The following is a 21,261-nucleotide window of genomic DNA, read 5'->3' as shown; positions in this document are numbered from 1 at the left end:
TGGGATTACGATGTAATCCAAGTCGAAGCGCGTAGATCGGAACAGGTCCGGGCTGTTACCACCCGCGGATAGAAACTATGCGGCTATATTGGGAATGGTGCGAGTAGGGGAAAATGAGAGACAGAGAGGGAGAAACCGACGGCGGATATCCGAATCTGCGTTGACGGTAATCAACCCCTTAAACAAGGTTATTGAAGACTCGAGAGGCTCCGTCGAGGTGAATTTGAGGCGACTCTAGGGCCACTAGAACCAGATAATGTGCACGTACAGTGGCGGTCAGATTACGTGCTATACAGGTCCTCGATCCTAGAGTCTACGTCTTTGCCAATATCGCGCTATTATTACACTACGCCGCCATAGGCGCCGAGTTCTGAGATTGTATTGTATTCGGAGGTCCGAGATACTTCATTTTAATCTTTAAGAACGTGTCTGTAAATTCGCGACTCTGAAAGTCTTCACTACTTTGTAAAGAGACTAATGGAAAGATGAGGTATCGTTCAGAAACTATTCCTCTCAGCTTTTAATTATTTCTCTTAAATTTTTCATAAAATTAATCCTCTTTTATTTACATCACAAATACGTTATAATTTTATAAAAGTCATTTTCCATAGTGAGGATTAATTCTTTATTACATCGTGAATTTGTAATATTTGTAACAGTACTTGTCAAGTAATAATTCATAGAGTAAGATGGTACACACAATTTCGAACATGGTATTATACAATTCTGGACAAAACAAAATTTGAATCCAATTTTCGAGATTCAATTTTGATTCCTTCTTATCGTATGAAGAATATTGAAGGGTAGGAAAAACTCAAACTTAAATTTCAAAAATTGGATTTAATTTTTTATTTCGTTCGAAATTGTATCATCTTACCCTATATTGTAATAATTTATTTAACTTCTGATAATTTCTCTGTAATGTTTAACCGTTAGCAAGGAACAGACATGATCAATATCTACTACCGTTTGCGCCATTGGTCAATCGTGAACGCTCTCGAAAGCAGTTCGATCGGAGATATCGAGCTGGCAGGTCGAAGGTAGATAGGATTGGCTCTGGTGGTTGCGGGCCGACGATCGAGGAAGTAGGGTCCACTTACCGATGACGAAGATGCCGATGAGCCGAACTATCCCAAACTCCATATTGTTGTAGTTGAGAAGGACGTTGGCTAGATGCGCCGCTAGAAGAGCATAAACGCCTCCGCTCGCTCCGACGAGATACACGTCCGTGTCGAATACCGACGTGCCCAGCGAACCTGAAACCACAACAAATATAACTTCTTAATAACTTCTTAATTACTGCTCCAAACGTTTTCATTTTGTTTTTTTCGGATCAACGATTTAGCGCATTTTCCCATTTTTCTAAACGCCAACAATAATAATGATTAATTGTAGAATCTGACAACCAGTATCGCTAATTTGTTGAAATATCACGTAAAAGTATTCCAGTTTGAAAAACCGTAAATTAAAGTTTCCTTTCTGTAACTAGATTACTTTCCACTTATAGTAGAGTGAAATATATTTAATTTGAAGAGTCATGGAGCAGTAAAAATTATATTTTTTACATACATCACTATATTGTTCCATCTACTCTCCACTTCGCAAATATGTGGAATTATGTAATCAACGTAATTTTAGAGAAAAATGGAACGTTCTCATGAAACTGAGAGCTTCCCGGGCTTCTCGAATTTTGAGAGTTTCGGTCATTATTTGTCGAACTGAGAAAACTCGTTTTCGAACCGCAAAGTACAGACAGAATTTTCCGCTTTCGCCGCCTTCAGCGAATAAAATAAGAATAATATTCGCTCTCAACAACTCGAAAGTTCGCACTGGTGCGGCGCTCCAGTTTAACGAAAAACTCTCTCTTTCTCTTTCTCCCTCTTTGTCCTTGTCATCATTCTTCCTCTAGTTTGTTCGGAAACATCTGTTGCTTCACGAGTAATGTGGAAAAAGCTCGTCGGAAACCGAGTACCGTAGGAATTGCAATACAGTATATATTATATAATAGTATATGAGGTTTATACAGATTTCAATAAAGTTTCCTTTTCTTCTCTTTTAATATAATTGAATTTAAAAAAACAAAATCTCTCTTAAATATTTCGCAATATTTGAAATGCCAGAAACGTTTAATGTGCATATAAAATCACAAATCTCTATTTTCTCTTTAATATATAGGTACAATATAATTTGTATTATCGCAAATATTTACATTCACGGTGGACGCCTGTCCCTATAACGTACTCGCCATTTGGTCGATTCGCAAGGTTGACAGTACAAAGCGCTTCCGGGCATTTATAACTAGCCCTGATTATTAGAGACGGAATTAGGAGCCTGTCTTCAAGTACCTAACCCATAATTTGACAGACTGCCCACGGCTATAGGAAATAACGTTTGTTGCAACACGTTAAAGACTCGTGATAATAAAAAGTAATCGATATAACATCAGGCATATGAGAATCCAATCAATATATAACATATATTTCTAGGTATATGATTATATGAACGAAATGACTTTGCTAGAATATTAAAACTTAGAATATTAAAACTAAAAATTTAGCTAGATACAGAATCTGAAAATAATTTTGTTGGATTATCAAAATAATTATGTAGAAGGTTGTTCAAACTGTTGCTAGAAAATTAAAATTTTTTGCAACATTGCTCATCATGCTTGAAATTCCTACGCAATTATTTTGATAAACCAACAAAATTATTCTCAGATCTGTATCTACACTGTTAGATATCAAAAAAGCAATGATAACTAAATTCCTTAAATTAAAGAATTTTGTTATTTTTAACTTCCGTCTGTGTTAAAATGTAATCAATCAATTTCTATGGTTTTAGTTTTAAAGTAAACATCGTCCAATTAACATATATATGTTAGGTAACTTGATAATAAACTAAATTTGAATAAAATTTAATACAATTTTTTGAGTTAAATTATTTAATTTAAATTATTTAACTTGGTTGTTAATCAAGATATATCGGATATATATACAACGTATCAGGTAAGAACAGTGGTGACTTACATAAATGATAAAAAATAGTTCAAATTAGATAAAAAAATATTTGATATTATGAATTTAACACAGTGTAGCTAAATTTTTAGATACTTCAGTAAAAACTGTCCTTTCCATGTACATACGAAAAAATACATTTTTTTTATTATGTAATCTTCATTAAAATTATAATATAAAAATTGTGTCATGTAAATTTGAAAATTCGCAAATATCTGAAAATGTCGGACAACATAGTATTCCAATTACGCACTGAGCCAACAATAGAAGACAACTCGACGCACGATAGTATTGCAATAACAGCAGTAGCGCAACAATTTCGACAAATTCTGCAATTCGCATGTTTCGTACTCGCGTAACGTGTACCACCATGGAAAGGGCGTGTAGCGCAGCGCGCAACAATTTCAACCCCGGGAGCAACGGTAATGTATCAGACACACGATTGCGCTAGTTAAACATTAATATCGCGTCGGGCAGGCGGATGGTGCTTCGAGAATCGATGCGGCACTCGCCTATATATCGTGGGAAATGAGCGAGGACATTAGTCGCTTCCTATGTGGAAATGGTGGCGACTGGCCGGGTGCTGGTGATTCGCATCTGGAGAGGCCGGGTACCACCTGACACCTGGGGACCTGCTGACCGATCGTCTCTGCGAACCTTAACCATCCGACCCACCTTTGATCTGTCCTAAATTACGAGTGCCGGTTCGGACAATACGTCGTGCCATGTCCATTTTGACGAGATTGCTCCGATTTATTAAGGCCGCCATTCCTAATCCGCCGCCGTTGATATATGAGATGTTCTGTCCCGCGTTCTGTTTTAGCTACGAATTCTTTCCGTAAACTGCAGTACATTCTTCTCTGATAAACATGTCGAAGGATTAAAAATTCCTGAATTATAAACGCATGAAAAATTAAAGAATTTAATTTCTGATTAAAGCTGCAGGGAAAAAGGGAGAAAGGGAGAGCAGGTAAACATATATTCTCCAGGTAATTTCAGATGGAAATTATCTATCCTTTTCCGTTTTGTTATTTGAATTGCCAGAAGTCATTGTTTTTATTTAATTTCAGAGGTAGACCGTTCTCTTCCAGGAAGTGAATTTTTTAAAATTATAGACCTGCGAATAAAACGTAAGATTGTGTCATACGCATTGTGCGAAACTTCGCACGCGTGACATCCTCGTTTCTTGCGAAACCGACGATTCAATTGAATTCGTCGCTACGCACTGGTCATTAACGCGCGACCTACATCGAGCAACAGCAGCCTTCACGGGGGAGCCATGCGAAGCGCCCCTGTTTCGTAAACTACCTACACGGAGTTTCCGCAAAGCGCAAATCGCGTCTAAGCCGGTGTGCACCGGAGCGACGTGGAAATGCATTAAGGATGCAAACATCAATTCGTGCGAGTTTGCGAACGCTCCGAATTACCAGCAATGAATTATTAGCGTCCGCTTAATAAATGATCGAGTCACATCCAATCGGAACAAGAGAGCAATTATTCGAGACGCATGGAATTAGATGGTTCATAATATAACTACTAGTTTATTCGATGTACAACAGGCACCGATATTAACCAATGCCACCAATGCCACAATGATGCAATTGCATCTATCCTGGAAACAAAAACAATCAAAACCGATAAAAACTTTACGCGATAGATATCAAGAAATCTGACTATCTGACATAAAAACGTAATTCTAATTATATTGATAAACTATAACTAATATTTGTTATATCAACAATTCCAAATCACACTGGATGAAGAAGAAGTGATTTATCGCCATGCACGATGTTTGTAACTTAATATAATGCAATAATGTCGCTGAGCTGTAAAAGCGGTAATACGATTATAAAAGAGAAAATTTAAGGTCTCAGCTGTCATCGCCCGTCTGTTTGTTATCGTGCCATAGTAGTTAATTGAAAGTTGAAGCATGCCGAGAGATCACTTTACTCCTGTGCACGACGAACCATGGATCTCTGTTGTAGTAATTGACTCGAGTTAACGGATACTAGCTCAAGAGGCTGCTGATTCCCCTCATCCGCTCTCCTTGGTCCAACTTAGACGATGCTGCGAGTATTTACGGTTTACCGTCATTTACCTAACCGAGACTAGGAAACGAGCCATAGCAGGAATAGTTTATTCGACGCTCGAAATTAACAAATCGATACTTTGCTGATTGACTCACTTTAGCATTTAATTATTATCACTAGTAAGCACTCTCTGTTATAGATTTTTAAAATTGAAATATTTAACTATCCATTATTGGAATTTTCTTCTCATCAGTTTTTCTAATTTTACTTTGATAAATTTTATGCTGCTCTCTGAATATGATTTTATTGAAATAATATTTATGTAAACAAATTTTTTTCATCGTTTTTGAGAGAATTGCAGATATAATAATTAACAGATTTAACTACATTTTAGTTTTCCGCTTGCTACGTTTTCTTCAAATAAACGGTATCATATTCACGATTAAATTAGCTTCGTAATTGCAACGAACGTTCGTGGAATTAATTATGTACTTTCTATCGCCAAGGCATCTATATAAAAAAAAAGTAAGCACGTAAAAGGATGTAACAAGGATTCTGCTTTCTAGCAACTGTATAGGAAACGTATGCGTGTATATATAAGAAAGAATGCATGCAGATATAAGAAAGAAGAAAAAGATAAAAATAAGGTAGCAGCAAAGCGCGTTGTGAAAATTAGACCTAGCGCGAGGACGAGCGCGAGGACTAAAAGAAAGCGAAAAAGGAAAAAAATGAAAAGCTGCGAAGCGTAATAGAGTCATTGCGGACTTCTCGTAGGTTATGAAATTCATCCGAGCCTTCGTTAGTGTCTTCGGCTTTGCCTTAAGGAAGAAAGCATGAAAGGAAGGGAAGTGGGTCGACGCGGTCTGCCAACACGAAGCACCAGCGCGAGTTAATGTCTTCGCGACCTACTCTTATGATTACAGCGTGTCGCTCTATCCGTGTATCTACCACTCCACAGCTCGCTGCAATCAGCCTGTCCAACAATGAATATCGCTAACTTCGTCCAGGTATGAATATATCGGGGAATTTATTGTTGACATTCTATTTCATGTCTGAAATAGAATTGTATCTTGCAACTTCAATAAGACAGTCCAATTTCTTTACAGTTTTTGCGACAAGTTTTCAACGTTACGAGAACCTAAACGAGGGGGGGGGGGAGAGAGAGAGAGAGAGAGAGAGAGAGAAATACTCTGGAAACCTAACTAATTTACTTGAAAAATAATCAATTCTATCAATCAGCCGCGATAAGATTTAACACGCGATAAGGTGTCGCACATATTTTTCAGTGTACAGAATATCATCGATTAACGACTCGTTGACACCAATAACGAAGTCTGTTGGAACCAAACGGTGCGACGTGCAACAGGTGCAACGAAACCAGCACGGAGGAAGCGTCCAATAGCAAAAACGATATGAAAAGTGTCGGACACTCATAAAACTCCTGTCGTTTTCCAATTCTAAGAAAATTTTGAATATACACCGATAACAAACTATATTGATAATTTGATTGATAAATGATTAAAAGATTTGTTTAGAAAAGCTTAATATTTTGAATTTTTATATATAAAAATATTTTAATGTTTTAACATAAATTTTTTATGTAACTATATAATGTAACAGAACGCGTTTCTAATCACAAAAAAATTTCCTTCAACATTATGCTAATAAGAATAATAAAAAATTCCTAATTTACTTAGCACCCAGTTGATGATTAATAATTCGCATGCAAAATCGTAGAAATTCACTTGTCAGAACGTAACGCTCCAGAACATGTGGAATAAATAAAAAGGAACGTTCGTATAAAAAGGAAGGAACGTGCAAAAATGCAATGATATGGAGCACACGCCTGTATCCGTGGCTCACGTCGGCGTTTCGCTTAAGTGGTTAACTACTAATTTTTTAACGCCGCGAGAGCGTATCGAGCGGTTCTCTCTGCGCAGCAAAAGAAAAACCTTCGGGGCTCGTTGTTTTCCAGCAATTTCGTTCTAGCCGTCTCATCCGTTTTTCGCCTCCAGGAGGGGCTCTTTACGAATGCATCGACGTGCCTAGCACGCGCGCATTCTAAAATGCTCGTTCTATTTTCCCACCTGTCTCTTCTACCCCGCTACGAAGCGAAGCATTTTATTTCGCGTCGAGGTTCCGTGCACGCATTTCCACAAATTCCTCTCCGTTTCCTTCGTATTTTAATCACAAATATGGTGCGAGCGAGGAGCAAAGTCGTCTCTATATTTTCTTATTACAGTCAGTATTATTAACAGACCCGACATTTTGTATCGTCGACAATTAATATATGTCTACTGATATACAATTTTGATTATTTTAATATAGTCAACGGAAATGAAAAAAATTAAGGAAATACATCATGTACCCATTAAATAATGAGACTGATTTTTTTCATATACTAGCAATTCTGCAATCTATTATCGTGTCTGATTTTGATTCTTTTCCTATTTCAACTCCAACTGGCACGGCTCTACGTTGTTTCAGTCTGGAATAGAAGTTTAAAGTGCTCTAAGGTGTATTTGTATTATTTATAACAAAAATAGAATCGTATAATATCATGTAATATTATAGCTATCTTTTTTGTATAAAATATCTCGGTGATAAAAAAATTTTGCTGAAACTTTGCGTACGTTGCGAAATAAAGTTTACAATAACATATCATTACACGATATTATGCGATTTCAATAAAATTTGATGATAATAGGAATGTACAGAAAGCTTCATCAAGCTTTCTTTATCGTAAAATTATTGCGAAATTTCACATAAAAAAGATCACTGTAACATTAAGCGATGCAATATTCCATTTTTGTTAGCAGCAACACAAATTTTAACACTTTAAGCTACTCCAGACTGAAACAACGTTGGCAAAACCATGCCAACTAGAAATAAAGCAGAGAAAAAAATAAAGTCAAACATGATCAGTAACAGCCTATAGGGTTGCTAACATAAGAAGAAAAAAATCAGTTTCATTTCTTAATGGGCGCATTATGCACGAAATCTTAAAAAATTAGAGAATATTCTTAGAAGAAAATGATCTCTTTTACATTATTAAATCTAATTAACTTAGAATCAAACATTTTTAATATATGTGTGCAAAAATGAAATATTATATCCATTATTTTTTATTAATTATATAATCATCAGCATCATCTGTTTTAAAGAGATAAAAAGCAACAGTAAATAGTATAAAATAAACGAAATTTACATGGACACGATTATTTAATGGCACGTCTATCGAGTTTGCAGTCAAAATCGTACATTCGTTATTGGTGCAAAAGACTTGCAATCGCTGTTGCTTGTCACTTATAAGCGAAACAATAGTGGGTTTTCGCTATAAACCGCAATATGGAATGGTATTAGCGACGTCAATCAGGCGCCAATTAGATATCCACCAATTTAATCCGCAATTGTTAACGAAGAAAGGACATTCACGAACAACTCTCGTCCCCCCTCCCCCAGGAACAAAGGCGATTATCGTGCGAGAGGATGCGACGGGAGAAAGAGGGAGGTGGAAAATCGAGCGTACTGTTAGGCGCGAATGCAAGTGCGCTGTTGCATTCGTAAAGAGCTCTCGAGCGAGAGAGGCTGTGGGAATGGAAGGCGATGGAGAGAGAGGACAGGGACAAAATACGAGATCTTCTCCTTTTTCCTATTCCCGTTACGCGTCCGCTACTGGTCCTGTGCGATACGAAATTCTAAGCCCCGTATAAACCAAGCATGACGGGCGTCCGAGAGTTGAACGACTCAGGGGAAATCGGTAGCGATGGACCCCAAACCGAAAAACACATTCAGTACTATCGAATAAAGAAGTTCACTCGAATTTATTCTATATTGATTGTATTATATAGAATTTGAAAATTACAATAAAGTAGTAAACTATTTGCAACACTAATCAACTATATTATACAGTGTGATAAAAAAGTTTGGCCATAAGGAAAGAAGAATAGTTTTGCTGAGGTATTTAAAAATTTAGTTAGATACAGATTAATAGATCTGAAAATAAATTTTGTTAGGCCATCAAAATAGATATGTAGAAGCTGATTGCTAGACTATCAAAATTTTTTGCATCATTGCTCATCATACTCGAGTTTTCTGTACAAATATTTTGATGGGCCAATAAAATTATTTTCAGATCTGTATTTAAATGTTGAGATACTTCAACAAAATCACTTTTTCCGTACAAAATTTTGTATTTATTAAATCATTATAAAGCCATTTTGATGTAAAAATAATGACAAATAATATTAGCTTGCCGAGTAATAATTTAAGAAACATCTAAATTTCTTTGTCGCTAAAATTTTTTGTCATGTATATTAATTTTATCCAATTAATTTACAAGGCTAAAAAACAAGCTATATTTTAAAACAATAGGTTTCACTTTAATATATAAAATCAAAAAGATATGATATCATTAAAAATAGAACGTTTCAACAACACAGTGTGCAAATTATTGACACATTAATTAAGAGATTACATCATAATTAATGTCATTGTTAAAAATTTACAATATTTTATTAAGTAACTTAAATATAAAATTTTTATATCACGCAATGAGTATAATCTAAATTCTATAAGGCTCATGAGTGGCTATATCAAAATTTTCATTACAAAGAATAGTGCAAAATCATATATCTTGATTATGACCATCCGCTAAGTCTTGGCTAACACCATTTTTTCGTTTAGCCAATTATAAAATTATTAATTAATTTACATTTCTTGTCCTTTTTTTGTTTAAATCAAGATATCTTGAAATAAAATAAATAAAAAGAAAAAAAAAATTAAAAGATTTAAACCTTAATTCGATTCCACATCGATGCCATCGCTATTTTCGTCGATGCAATAATGTCATTTGCTGCATTGAACTTCCACAAGTGATGCACTATGAATATCATGTCCACTTAGAAACAACATGGTGTGTATGCCTCGTGCGTATACATGCGAGCGATGCGCAGCGCATATGGGCGTCACCGTTTTTACGTAACCCGATGCATAAAATACATACGTGTGAAGTACGTTCCAGGCATGGCAAAAAAAAGAACAAAAAGCCGTCGGAATTTTATGGTTACGGCCGCAATATTTATGGCAGCGAGATTCTCATGCAACGATGGAATATGAGAGGATCGACATTGACGAGACAATTCTTTTTCCTTTTTATAGTGATCCGTTCATTCACGTCGGCAAAATTCTTCAGCCTTGAGTGATTATTAAACATTTGGTTAGCATTGCATCATTCGATAGAGAAAACACGTTATTCCCTTACATCAAAAGTGACACAATTAAAAAAATTAAATTTTTCAGAAAAGAAAAACTATTTTTATCATTTTTGTCATTTTATCATCTTTGTTTCACAATCTTTAAAAAACCTTTTTGAGTTCTAATTATAATATATCCTGTAAAATTATAATAAATTCAAAGTAATTAATAAAAAATGATATAACTTGAAATATCATCAACAGTATGTGTTCATCTTGATCAACTAAAATGACTAAATTAAAAATAAAATAATCTCTTTTTCAAACTTCGATCACCAAAATTGTTTTAAGTCTAAATAATGTTAATTCTACAGAAGATCTTTTTATTTATAAAAACAACACAACTCAAAATGTGTAACTCTTGTAGATATTGTGATCTTTTTGAAAACTTTAAGAACAACGAAACTACTAACAGACTGGCGAACAGACTGTAGAATTAATTTACTTTTGATGATTGATAAATAAAGTAATTTTTATATGTATCTACTTTATTCATCTCATTCTCTCATGATAATTCGAAAATTACATTTTCTGAGTTATGTCACTTTTTAAATAAGGGTACGATACCATCATGTTCGTGTGTGATTACGCAGTCACGGTGTATAATTGTATCGCTAATGAAATATGTATATCGCCGGGATGGACGCGAGATTTATTACGCAATCATTAAAAAGAGTGCAATATGTATTAAATATTAGATGTAAATTACCAAATTATTAAATTTTCTTATGCGATCAATTGTATTAAAATTATTTATATGCATTATAAATCTTAAATCTTTAATTGCATAATAGTAAAAAAAATAATCGCCCGAAAATTTTCTTAATATTCGTTATTTTGTCGAATATTTTTTAGTATATATGATATAACTATACGAAACATTCGGTAATATCATCGAGAGCTGGATTTATTGCAGAGCCATTGGGAAATGTATGTAATATAAGTGTAATAACATTTTAATATTGAATGAAAAAGTGATTACGTCATATTACCAATCCTTTATAATATTATTGACTTTAATACATATAGCATTTTTAACAAAATAAATTTAAAAATGTAGCATTTATAATCTCTTTTTATGTCAAAGCTCATTTAGGTTTTCTTATATTAAATTATTGAACATAATTATAATTTTCATTTTAATGCAGTAGGTTGCTTCTCGAAATCATTTATTCGAATCCAACGCGATTAACGTCTCCATGGAGTTATATCCACCACGATAACCGCACCCGGTTCTCAAAAATAAAAAATTCATGTTGCGAGCATTCAATCTCGTCAAGAGTGGTGGTTTAAAAAAAAATGCTGAATTTCCAGCGCGCTCACTATTCGCACCCAACTCACTCTTTCTCTCTCTCTCTCTTTCTCTCACGCGCGCGCATTTTTGCGAAACTTTCGGCATCCTGAGCGCGATCATCGACACGCAAAATTTTGGATCGAAAGAGAGGAGTTCGTTCAATATCAACATTTTGTACATCCCGCATTTCGTTCCGTTGTTTTAATATCCCTTTGACGCAATGGCGGTAGGCCATGTCCGCCGGGGTTTTTGCGCTGAAAATATTAAAACGGACGGAGGGGTGGAGAAAAACACACAGTGGTGCATACATACATGCATCCAAATATACATGTCACACGCACACGCGCACACAAATATATTTGCACGCATACACGAGAAGGTGGTGAGCAAGAAAAGCGGAACTATACATCAATGGCTGTACAAAGCGCGTTCGGATTTCTCGCGATTAAAATGTAGTGTAAACGGCTTTTACTGCCGCTACCCCCTTGTATCCTCTTCCTTTTTTTATTTCCGATGAAACTGACCATTGTACTCTTTCGCGAATTAGCGTGACGCGAACTTTGGGAAACTATTGCGTTCTCGAAATGGGATAATCGAAATCGCCGATATCGACAAAATTAACTGTGAAGTTTTGTTCATTTTGAAAAAAAAAAACAAGAAAGATATATAAGGCATGTTCTTTTTAGCTGAACTTTTGCATCGGTTCATCATTTTTCCTTTTCTCTTCAGAAAAAAAAATTCAGCTAAAAAGAACAGCCCTATAGATTGTATATATACGTATATATATATATATATATATATATGTATATATATTAGGTGTTGGAATTAATTCGTAGCGTTTTTAATGAAAGAATGTTATTTATTTCACATGAGCATTAAAAAATACATTAATGAAAGTACTTCCCATCACTTGTAAAACGCTACGAATTAATTCCAACACCTAATATATATATGTAAATATATTTAAACATATATAAATATATAAATATATAAAAATATATAAATATGTATATATGTATAAACACATACACATACTTAAAAATATAAGAAAAAAAAACAAAAACAAGAAACTTATAATAATATAAAAAATATATTCAGAATAAAATTAATATCAACAACGACAATTCAATGAGATTTCTTCATAAACTTGGCCACGTAGCGTTTCGTTGCCCAATTTAAAGTTTTCCTTGGTCAAACTCTCGTTGTTTCCGGGATGATCGAAAGAAATAAGTGGATAGAGACTCTAACGAGTCGAGACAACGCGATCTCGTGCTGAAAGGAAAGTTAAAGGCGTGCGAAAAAAGGAAAAGAAAAAAAAAGCCAAAGTATCGACTCTCGGAGTCGAAGACTCTGCGCTATCGTCGTTGTTGTCGCCTGCTATCTTCGAGTCTAGTTAATGCACGGGGACTGGCCACACGCAGTCGTGCATACGAACGACGAGGAGCGTCGTACGACATGCAAATACCGTCGTATAATTGCTAATGTCACGCAATCGACTCGACAGCGCCGCGACGACGGCGACGAGGACGACAATAATGATAATGATAATGACGACGGCGCTTTAACACGAAGCCGTATCCATTCCCCAGAAAAAAACTGTAAATATATCGTATACGTGAAACGTTCATTATAGAAGCTAGTGGTACGATATATCGCATGAGACATTAATAAGAATAAACGTCTTCGGCAAATTGATATTGTTTGCTTGTGGTTTGCAAATTTAGTCTTTTCAGGTATCATTGACAAATTGTCAATCGACAAAGCTAAATATTCATTGCTATTCGAATATAATACGACTTTTTGATATTCGACGTAAAAGAATTTTAACTAAAATACATAAATATCTAAACAATCACATACTATTTCACATAATAATTAAAGATTAAGATAGAAAACATTTTTTTCATACTTAAATATCTCGAGATACATCATATATGTCTAATTCTACGTTGAAAAAAATTTCTGTTTGAAAATGGACGAACTAGATAATTTTAATCATATTAATAATATAAAAATTCTGATTATCTCAACTAAAATTATACTAGTATTTAATTAGAATTCTAATTAATGCAATCAAACTATTTTTCCAATGATAATGTTTAGATATCTAGTCTCACTCTCAGCATAATCTCAGAAAATAAAGTTTTTATAAAATAATTAATATATATGGTATATATACATTATTTTATGAATACAATTAATTTATGTATATATACGTTGTGCGACATTGTTTATTCTACTTTCATATGACGACAAATCGCTATCTCATAGTGTTATTCGCTCCAACGTCCAAATTTCAAGTGGAAATGGTCGAGCAATAGGGAGAACAGGGAGTACAGCCAGCAATAAGCGCGACGATGTCGTAAACGACATTAATCCGTGCCACCCCCCGGAGAAGTGCATTTATAAGCTGCCCCTGATTTCACGCCGCAGTGAGGATAATTTACACTCATGTAGTGCACTGACCGCATAATTTAAAACGTTGATTTATGCGCTTTATTAGTTCGATGATTACGTTCCATTTTTTTCTCTTCTTTTTCTGCAATATGGCGCAATAATGATTGATATGCAATGTAGCAAATACTTTTACCATTTTATAACAATTATTGTTAATTGATCACAGCAATATACGAGTGGCCGATTATATAATATATATATTAATGATTGAATGAGAATAAAAATGAGAATTTTGAATTTCAAATAACATAAAAGTACAATAAAATATTATTTTTGATTTAAAAGCGTGAAATAATTGTAATAACAATTCTAAATGTTACAATAATATATATTATAAAATCTTTTAGCAACAAATTTTGAATAAAAATTGATATAAATACGAATTAATTTTTAACATTTTTTTCAGAATTATCACTTTTAATTAATTTAAATAAGTAGCGATATTTGAGATCGTTCCAAGATATCACAGATTGCATCTGGTTATTCCTTTTTACACTTTTACAGGAAAAAGAATATTTTTTAGTGTCTTAGATAAATCGATTATGTCTGTCGCCAGAATTCAATCAATGTTAAAGAGTCGTTCGATCGGAGGAAGAAAAACGAGCAGTGCAAGGCGCGTGAAGGTAGTGTGACCACGATGAGAGAAAGAAGGAACGGGGAATGTTGATGCCATTGCACTTGTGTCGTTGCAATCGCATTACATCGTCGCAACCGCGATGCATACGAAGTAATCTCGTCGCGGTGGGCCCAGACGGGCTGTCGCCGCGGCGCATTCTTGTGGCTGACTTTAGATGAATAGAGACGAAGATACGTGCGAAAACGGGAAAACTAGGATAAAATGGTTAGACAAAGACAGTCGAAAATGCGCAATCGGGAAATTTCACGAGATATGAAAACGACAAAGAAGAGGTGGAGATGGCAGTCGATAACATTCAAAAGAGCTTGATGTTTCTGTCATAGCGGCGCGAAAAATCCGGCGAGGGAACATCCATCTTATTTTTGCAGTCTTCATACTTCTCTCTTATACATTTTATTTAAATTTAAATGATTTATTACATCTTCCAGCATATCGTTTAATTATTCTTTTTACTCATATTTATGATTGCAATACACTTTTATTGTGTTGCAAATTTGATTTTAAAATGTTCTTCGCTTGCTCGAAAAGAATTCATTTTTTTTTTGTTTTATGTGTATTTTATCCATATAAAGACTTAAACCTTAAAAGCGATGCTCAAGTTTCGTTCGTGTTTTATTACGTCGTACTGACTAATCATTTCTTCTCAAAAAGTTTATTGACTAAAAAAAATTTTCTGATTGAAAATGAAGTATATAATCACATCAATAATTCTGGTTATATATTTCAATTAGAATTATATAGGTTCAAGATTAGAAATTCTGATTTGTTTATTTTCACCATAATTCCAAATTCCAATTTAATGCAACCAGATTCTTTTTTCAGTGTACAAAAAATGTACATCAAGATGAGCTGTTCTCGAATTACTCAAACTCCGTAATCGCATCTTTCCATCTATCAAAGATAAATATCGTGTGTGAACAAGTGTCGGAAGTGTTGAATTGAATATGTATTTATCCCGCGTGTTTGCCAATCCGCGCGCGATTATCTGATAAAATTATAGATAACATCGTAATAATTTAATCTATTAGAGACCATATAATAAAAATCTGTCCTGTTTATTGAAAGCGGATTAATTTATTGATTGATTGTTACTTGTAATCCATTCGGTATATGTATAGTTTGGATAGCTTCGTACACTTTTGAAAAGTGAGAGAAAAAAAAAGAGATGTAGCTATCCGTCATTTTTTTTGTTTTGATTAAACTCTTATTATAGAAGCTCTAATTTGTATTTCTTTTCATCCGATTGTATATATATATAATCATACGGAATATGTCACTTGATAGTGATAGTGATAGCGTAAGTGCAAATGTAAATGTATTAAAGTTATTTAAATGATAAAAATAGTGTGATTGTGTAAAGTGAATGAAGTTAGAAGGATGCATACCAAGAAATAGAAAAGAATGAAACAATAGCGACACTGAATGAGTGTTGTATAAAAATTGAACTTGTCAAACAAAGTGAATTGATTATGCAATATTTTTTAGTATATAAGATCGTATCTAATTTCATCATCATTTTCTGCTAAGTTTTTAAGTTTCAATAAAATATTCGATATATAAAATTGTTTTATCAGCTCAATTTAAATATAACAAAAAATGACATATATCAATACTCTTCTTATTGTTAATTTTAATTTTAATTTCTAAAATGAGATATTGGAATCAGACGTAAGATGATATCTCAAAATATCTTATCGTGATATTTTATGCAAAACTGTACTCTCACAGCTTCTTCATCCTTATATAGAATCTTATTTCGTGCAATGATTTGATTGATATTCACCCTGATGGACTTTAAAGGGTAAACGACCTCGTCAAATTCGAAAATACGGTGATCGCGAGACTCAACTTGCAAGTTTCATCTTTTAAGACTACCTTTACACCATTTATATCGATTTGTGCAATGTACAATTTTCTTAGCATTTTATACTGTATTATAATTAATGTATAAATGTGAATGTATGAAAAAGTACACATCGCCCATTTTTGCTAATTTATTAATAGTAACATCGTCGCACTACTTTGAAATTCCTATACCTTCATGCCCCTATCTAATTCCTGAATCCTCTTTGTCCCCGTCCGGCTAGAGTTAATTATTCATGCGCTCCATTTTGCCACGTTTTACTTTCATGACCGCTAATAACTCGGGATCTGTGTCTAATCGAATTTATGCAAATGACAATTAGATGTATACAAATACGTTTGCCCGCACATGTATCCCTGGGTATACACATTTCGTACATACATATACACGAGATGGAACAATTTACCGGAATTACTCGGTTGTCTTTGTTGTCTCGATAAATATGCAAAAATGTTTCGCACAGAAACTAGTTAGAAAGAGGACCATATGATAATGTAAAAGTAGCGATATTTCCATTAAAATTCTTAATTGGTATAACAAGATATGACAAAGGAAAATATTAGGTAAAAATTTTTTCATTTAATGTGATAAATTGTAAAAAATTCAACTTGTCACCGACAAATTTCGAGAGATCAAGTTACTATAATTATTTGGAAAATGCACAAAATTACGAATGAAAAGCGCGCTTCATTATCCAGCTGCCAACGTAATTATATTAACATTAACGAATTTTAATTAAAACGCCTCGTTATAGCAGGGAGCATATGTTCGGATAATTAGGACCCTGTATATCTTGGACGTTTTGGACTTCAGTTATAGTGTTCGCGTTTTGTGATATATCCGACTTGTATTTATATACACATTTATAATTCCAAAAACACATCCGGTAGAGAAAAATTTAAAAAGAAAATAAATTGTACTGTCAACTGATTGTCGTACATGAAGTAGCAATAAACTAAAATAAAAATAAACTGAATGTGATTAAAAAACAATAAACAAATAATAAAAGCTATACATTTGTTCTATTATAAAATCTGTTCAATGCATGTTTTGCATTAAAAAGTACAATAATAACTACATAAAGAATATAAATATTTAAACAATGAAATATATTTACACAGAAAACAATATATATAATAAGGTCTGTATAACTTTTTTTTAATAAAGTAAATTTTATAAATAAACATTAAATATTAAACAGTTTTGCAAAACTTTATAATTACTTCATGTTAGAATTTTGTTTGATTTAAGTTTGTTTGATGGACGACGAAACACGATGGTTAAACGAGCATTAACATAGATGCATAAATCGTAGATGTACCATAACATAATTCACATTGCAGACGACATTACTCACCGGCAAGAACCCCGGCCATGTAAACCGCGGCGATCCTCAGGCTTCCATGAACCATTTCTAAGGGAAGTCCCACGACCACCTGTACCCCCAGGTTAAACAGCAGGTGAAGCCACCTGAAAAAAAATGTAACCGCGTGGTAAATTACTAAGGCATGTCAATTGTTCTGTTGGAGCACGAGGTACTCCAGGAATTTAATTCAATTATGGCTCAATTTGCATGCAAGCAACCTTTGAAGTATGTCTATGACATACTTCATGTAGAATTAATTGCAGCAATTGCAGTAACGTTATAGTAAATATTAGAATACATATTAGAGTATCTTTTTTCGAATATAAATGCAATAATCAGAGAGTCGTTAAAAATAAAAATCATCATATTTAATAACAATTGCAAAATTATAAATTAAAATTAAAAAAAAAACAATTATATTGATGCCAAGTATTGAGATTATTTATGTCGATATCGCGATCACTATATTATAAAATAATTAGGTACAAGAAATTCTCTCTTTCACGTAACCGTCGCAAAGTTTAACCGAGAAAACCAAATTAACATGTCGGTACAACTTCAGTCGCCGAAGATCTTGAAAGTTCGCGATGTAGATCCGAGAAAGGAGAGGTTGTCGTTAATCGTGAATTATAACGCCGCGGGCAGTCGGCTGTAGTTTTAATTAGGAACATCTCGTTAGCGATATTCCTCTCGTCGCGGTAGATAAGACTCGACGATGAAACCGGCCAGAGCGCCGGGGGAAAAGTCGAAAATGAGTACGATCAGACGGTTCGTGGCTATCGGCGCGGCCAAGAGAATTACGTTAATTGTGCTTCTCTTCGAATTGTAAAGGAAGGAATGAAAAGCGGCCAAACAATATCCTTATTCGCTCGAGGCATCGTTTCGACAAGAATGCCGCCGAGGAAGGTTACGGAGAGCGCCGCGGAGTGAAATAATTGCGAGATACGAGCCGCGGTCGGAGCAAAGTTTTATCAGCGACTTCTGAGCCGCAGAAGCGAAAATCCGACACCCAGCCGTTATCACGAAACTTCGGCCGACTAATTATTACATCTCGCGAGCGCGAATGCAATGTCAGACTGAGAGGTAACAATAAATCTTGCCGGAAATGGCGTAGAGTTTCGCAGTTTCATAAAATACCGCGAAATAAAAGGAGAGAAATAAACGTTTACGTCACAAGGTATCTCGGTGTCATTGGGTCGAGATTAGAGCCAAAGCCAGTGAGATTTCGGGCAAATTCGGCCGCGAAACGGCTGGTACAATAGCAACGTGAATGATAAGAGGAAAGCTGATACGATCGAGACGCTGATCCTCGGATAATTTGGCCGACCAGCCGTGGCTATCGGCGAAAGAAAGCTCAGCAAGGAAAGAGACTGTAGAGCAATTATGAATATTATCTCGAAGTAAGAGAAGAAACTTTCTAAGCTCGAAGAATGATCGTTCTTCTTATCTATCGTGTCGCACGCTCGAGAGCGTGGAAAATCTCGGAGAGCGATTTCAGTTGATACGGTCGCGAGATCTAGGTTGTCGTGAGAACATCCACGACAAATGCTACACTTTATTTTTTTTATTATAGTACAAATAATTCTGCTGTAATACAACAGAACTTGATTATATCATAATAAAAAGCCTGATTGTAATCTAAGAGAGCATGTTATTTTTTCTTAAAAAATATTATCATGCTCTTATAAAAAGCATTTTATTTTTTTTTTAAGAGTTCTACAAAAGAGAAACCAGGTTTGTTTATCTTAATTGAAAAATAAGTCGCATTTCTCACAAAATTACTTATAAAATATTCTTACAAACTAATTTAGTTTTCTTAATTTGTTTCATTTACAAATAATTCTACTGTATATATACAATAGAACTTGATTATAGAATATCATAATAAAGAATTTAATTTTAATATAAGAAAGCATATTATTTCTTTTTAAAAAATATTTCATTCTCCTTTAAAAACTCTTTTATTTTTTAAAGTCCTACGTAAAAAGAACAAGTTACTCTCTAAAACTCGAAAATCTCATTCTAAAGAGTAAAATCTCATTATTAAAGATTGAAAATTGAGCCATTCTTTTTAAAAACTAGCTCAATTTTCACTCTTTAGAATGAGACTCCATTCCAAAGAATTTAGAAAGTATAGATATTTCTTATAAATTACTTATATAACGTTCTTGTAAACTATTGTACATCACAACTTCCTTAATTTTTAATTTTATACAGAAGACTCTCTGTATGTATTTTCTGCATTGTTATTGATTATTTAATTTTTTATATTAAGAAAAGAGACGCTTGCTAAAAAAAATTGGACATTGATAAAACAAGCATTTTATTCAGGCTGTAATTCAACATGTTATACTCTCTTAATTTAAACATGTCTCCGTTAAATCGGTGACGTGAATTTCTTGCGGCCATTGAATTTTCCCTGGTGGAACAAGATTCAATTGAAAAGAGAGAAAGACACGATTCCGTAGAGGTCTCTTTGCATCAGGGCACGGTCGGCCGCAATTAGACTGCGTATACCGTAGTCTCGTAACCACGACGTGCGCCTAGGAAGCGTCCAATTTGCATTGAGTGCGAGTCTAATAGTCGTCGTGTGCCCCGTCGCAATGCGGTCAAACGGAAAGAATGCGATCGTTGAAACGCTCGAGCGTCGTTCGCAAGCGCGTCGTCTCATCGACAGAAATGGATGCCACGATCTTGGGGCCTTTGTGGTCGTCGCCATTACCAAGGAACGAAGTCCATAGGGGTAAGGGAGAGGGACAAGCGAGGCAATCGTGATTAGGTCAGAATTAAATCAATGCTCGGAATTCCAACGGGTTTCTTGTCGCCTCGTTGCCGCGCGAATGTAAATGGCGATGTCCCGATCGCGGGGGCGGAAAACCGGAGATCGCCGCCGCGTCGGGACAGACGTGATGTATAGGCGTCGATACGTTTTCAGAATGCAATCATCGGAATGGAACGCGCGTAAGGAGGCGTCGCGAACGTGGGAGGGTGGTTCATAAATTTTCGGCTTTGCCGTTGATGCTATCCGTCGATGGAACTTCGACTGGACTTTTGCACGATGGTCTTTTTCAATTTTCCGTACGGGTTACCGTAAGTTCTCTCTAAATATTTATTTCTACTTTACATGCTTCGAAAAGTTCGAAACTTCTGACAATTTAAATAAACAAAATAGTAATATTTGTGACTCCAAGAATAAATCCAAGTAAAATAGTTTGAACTGCTAAGTTTTTATTTGACTTCCGCACTGCGTCTAGAGTTGAAATGTTTTTAACTTCGTTTAGTAAATACGTTCTAATTAGTTATACGAATTGCATCTTATCACATTATGAGTAAGTACACAATTT

At 34.5% G+C, this 21,261-nt stretch overlaps 1 protein-coding gene across 2 annotated transcripts in view; it reads right to left on the bottom strand.

The window, feature by feature from the left end:
* Positions 1 to 21,261, bottom strand: part of stet (stem cell tumor) — a 429,808-nt gene that overhangs the window by 10,995 nt on the left and 397,552 nt on the right. For both annotated transcript variants that reach the window (XM_011063469.2, XM_087410217.1), the window contains exons 8-9: positions 17,909 to 18,021; positions 1,101 to 1,256 (exon numbers count right to left, since the gene is read on the bottom strand). In XM_011063469.2, coding sequence (XP_011061771.1) covers positions 1,101 to 1,256; positions 17,909 to 18,021 — 269 coding nt within the window. The remainder of the gene's footprint in view (positions 1 to 1,100; positions 1,257 to 17,908; positions 18,022 to 21,261) is intronic.

This window comes from Acromyrmex echinatior, chromosome 10 (assembly GCF_024713525.1).
Source record: "Acromyrmex echinatior isolate Ae372 chromosome 10, ASM2471352v2, whole genome shotgun sequence".
Classification (NCBI taxonomy): Eukaryota; Metazoa; Arthropoda; class Insecta; order Hymenoptera; family Formicidae; genus Acromyrmex; species Acromyrmex echinatior.
Note: the sequence above shows the minus strand (reverse complement) of the source record. Positions and strands in the feature narration are given on the sequence as shown.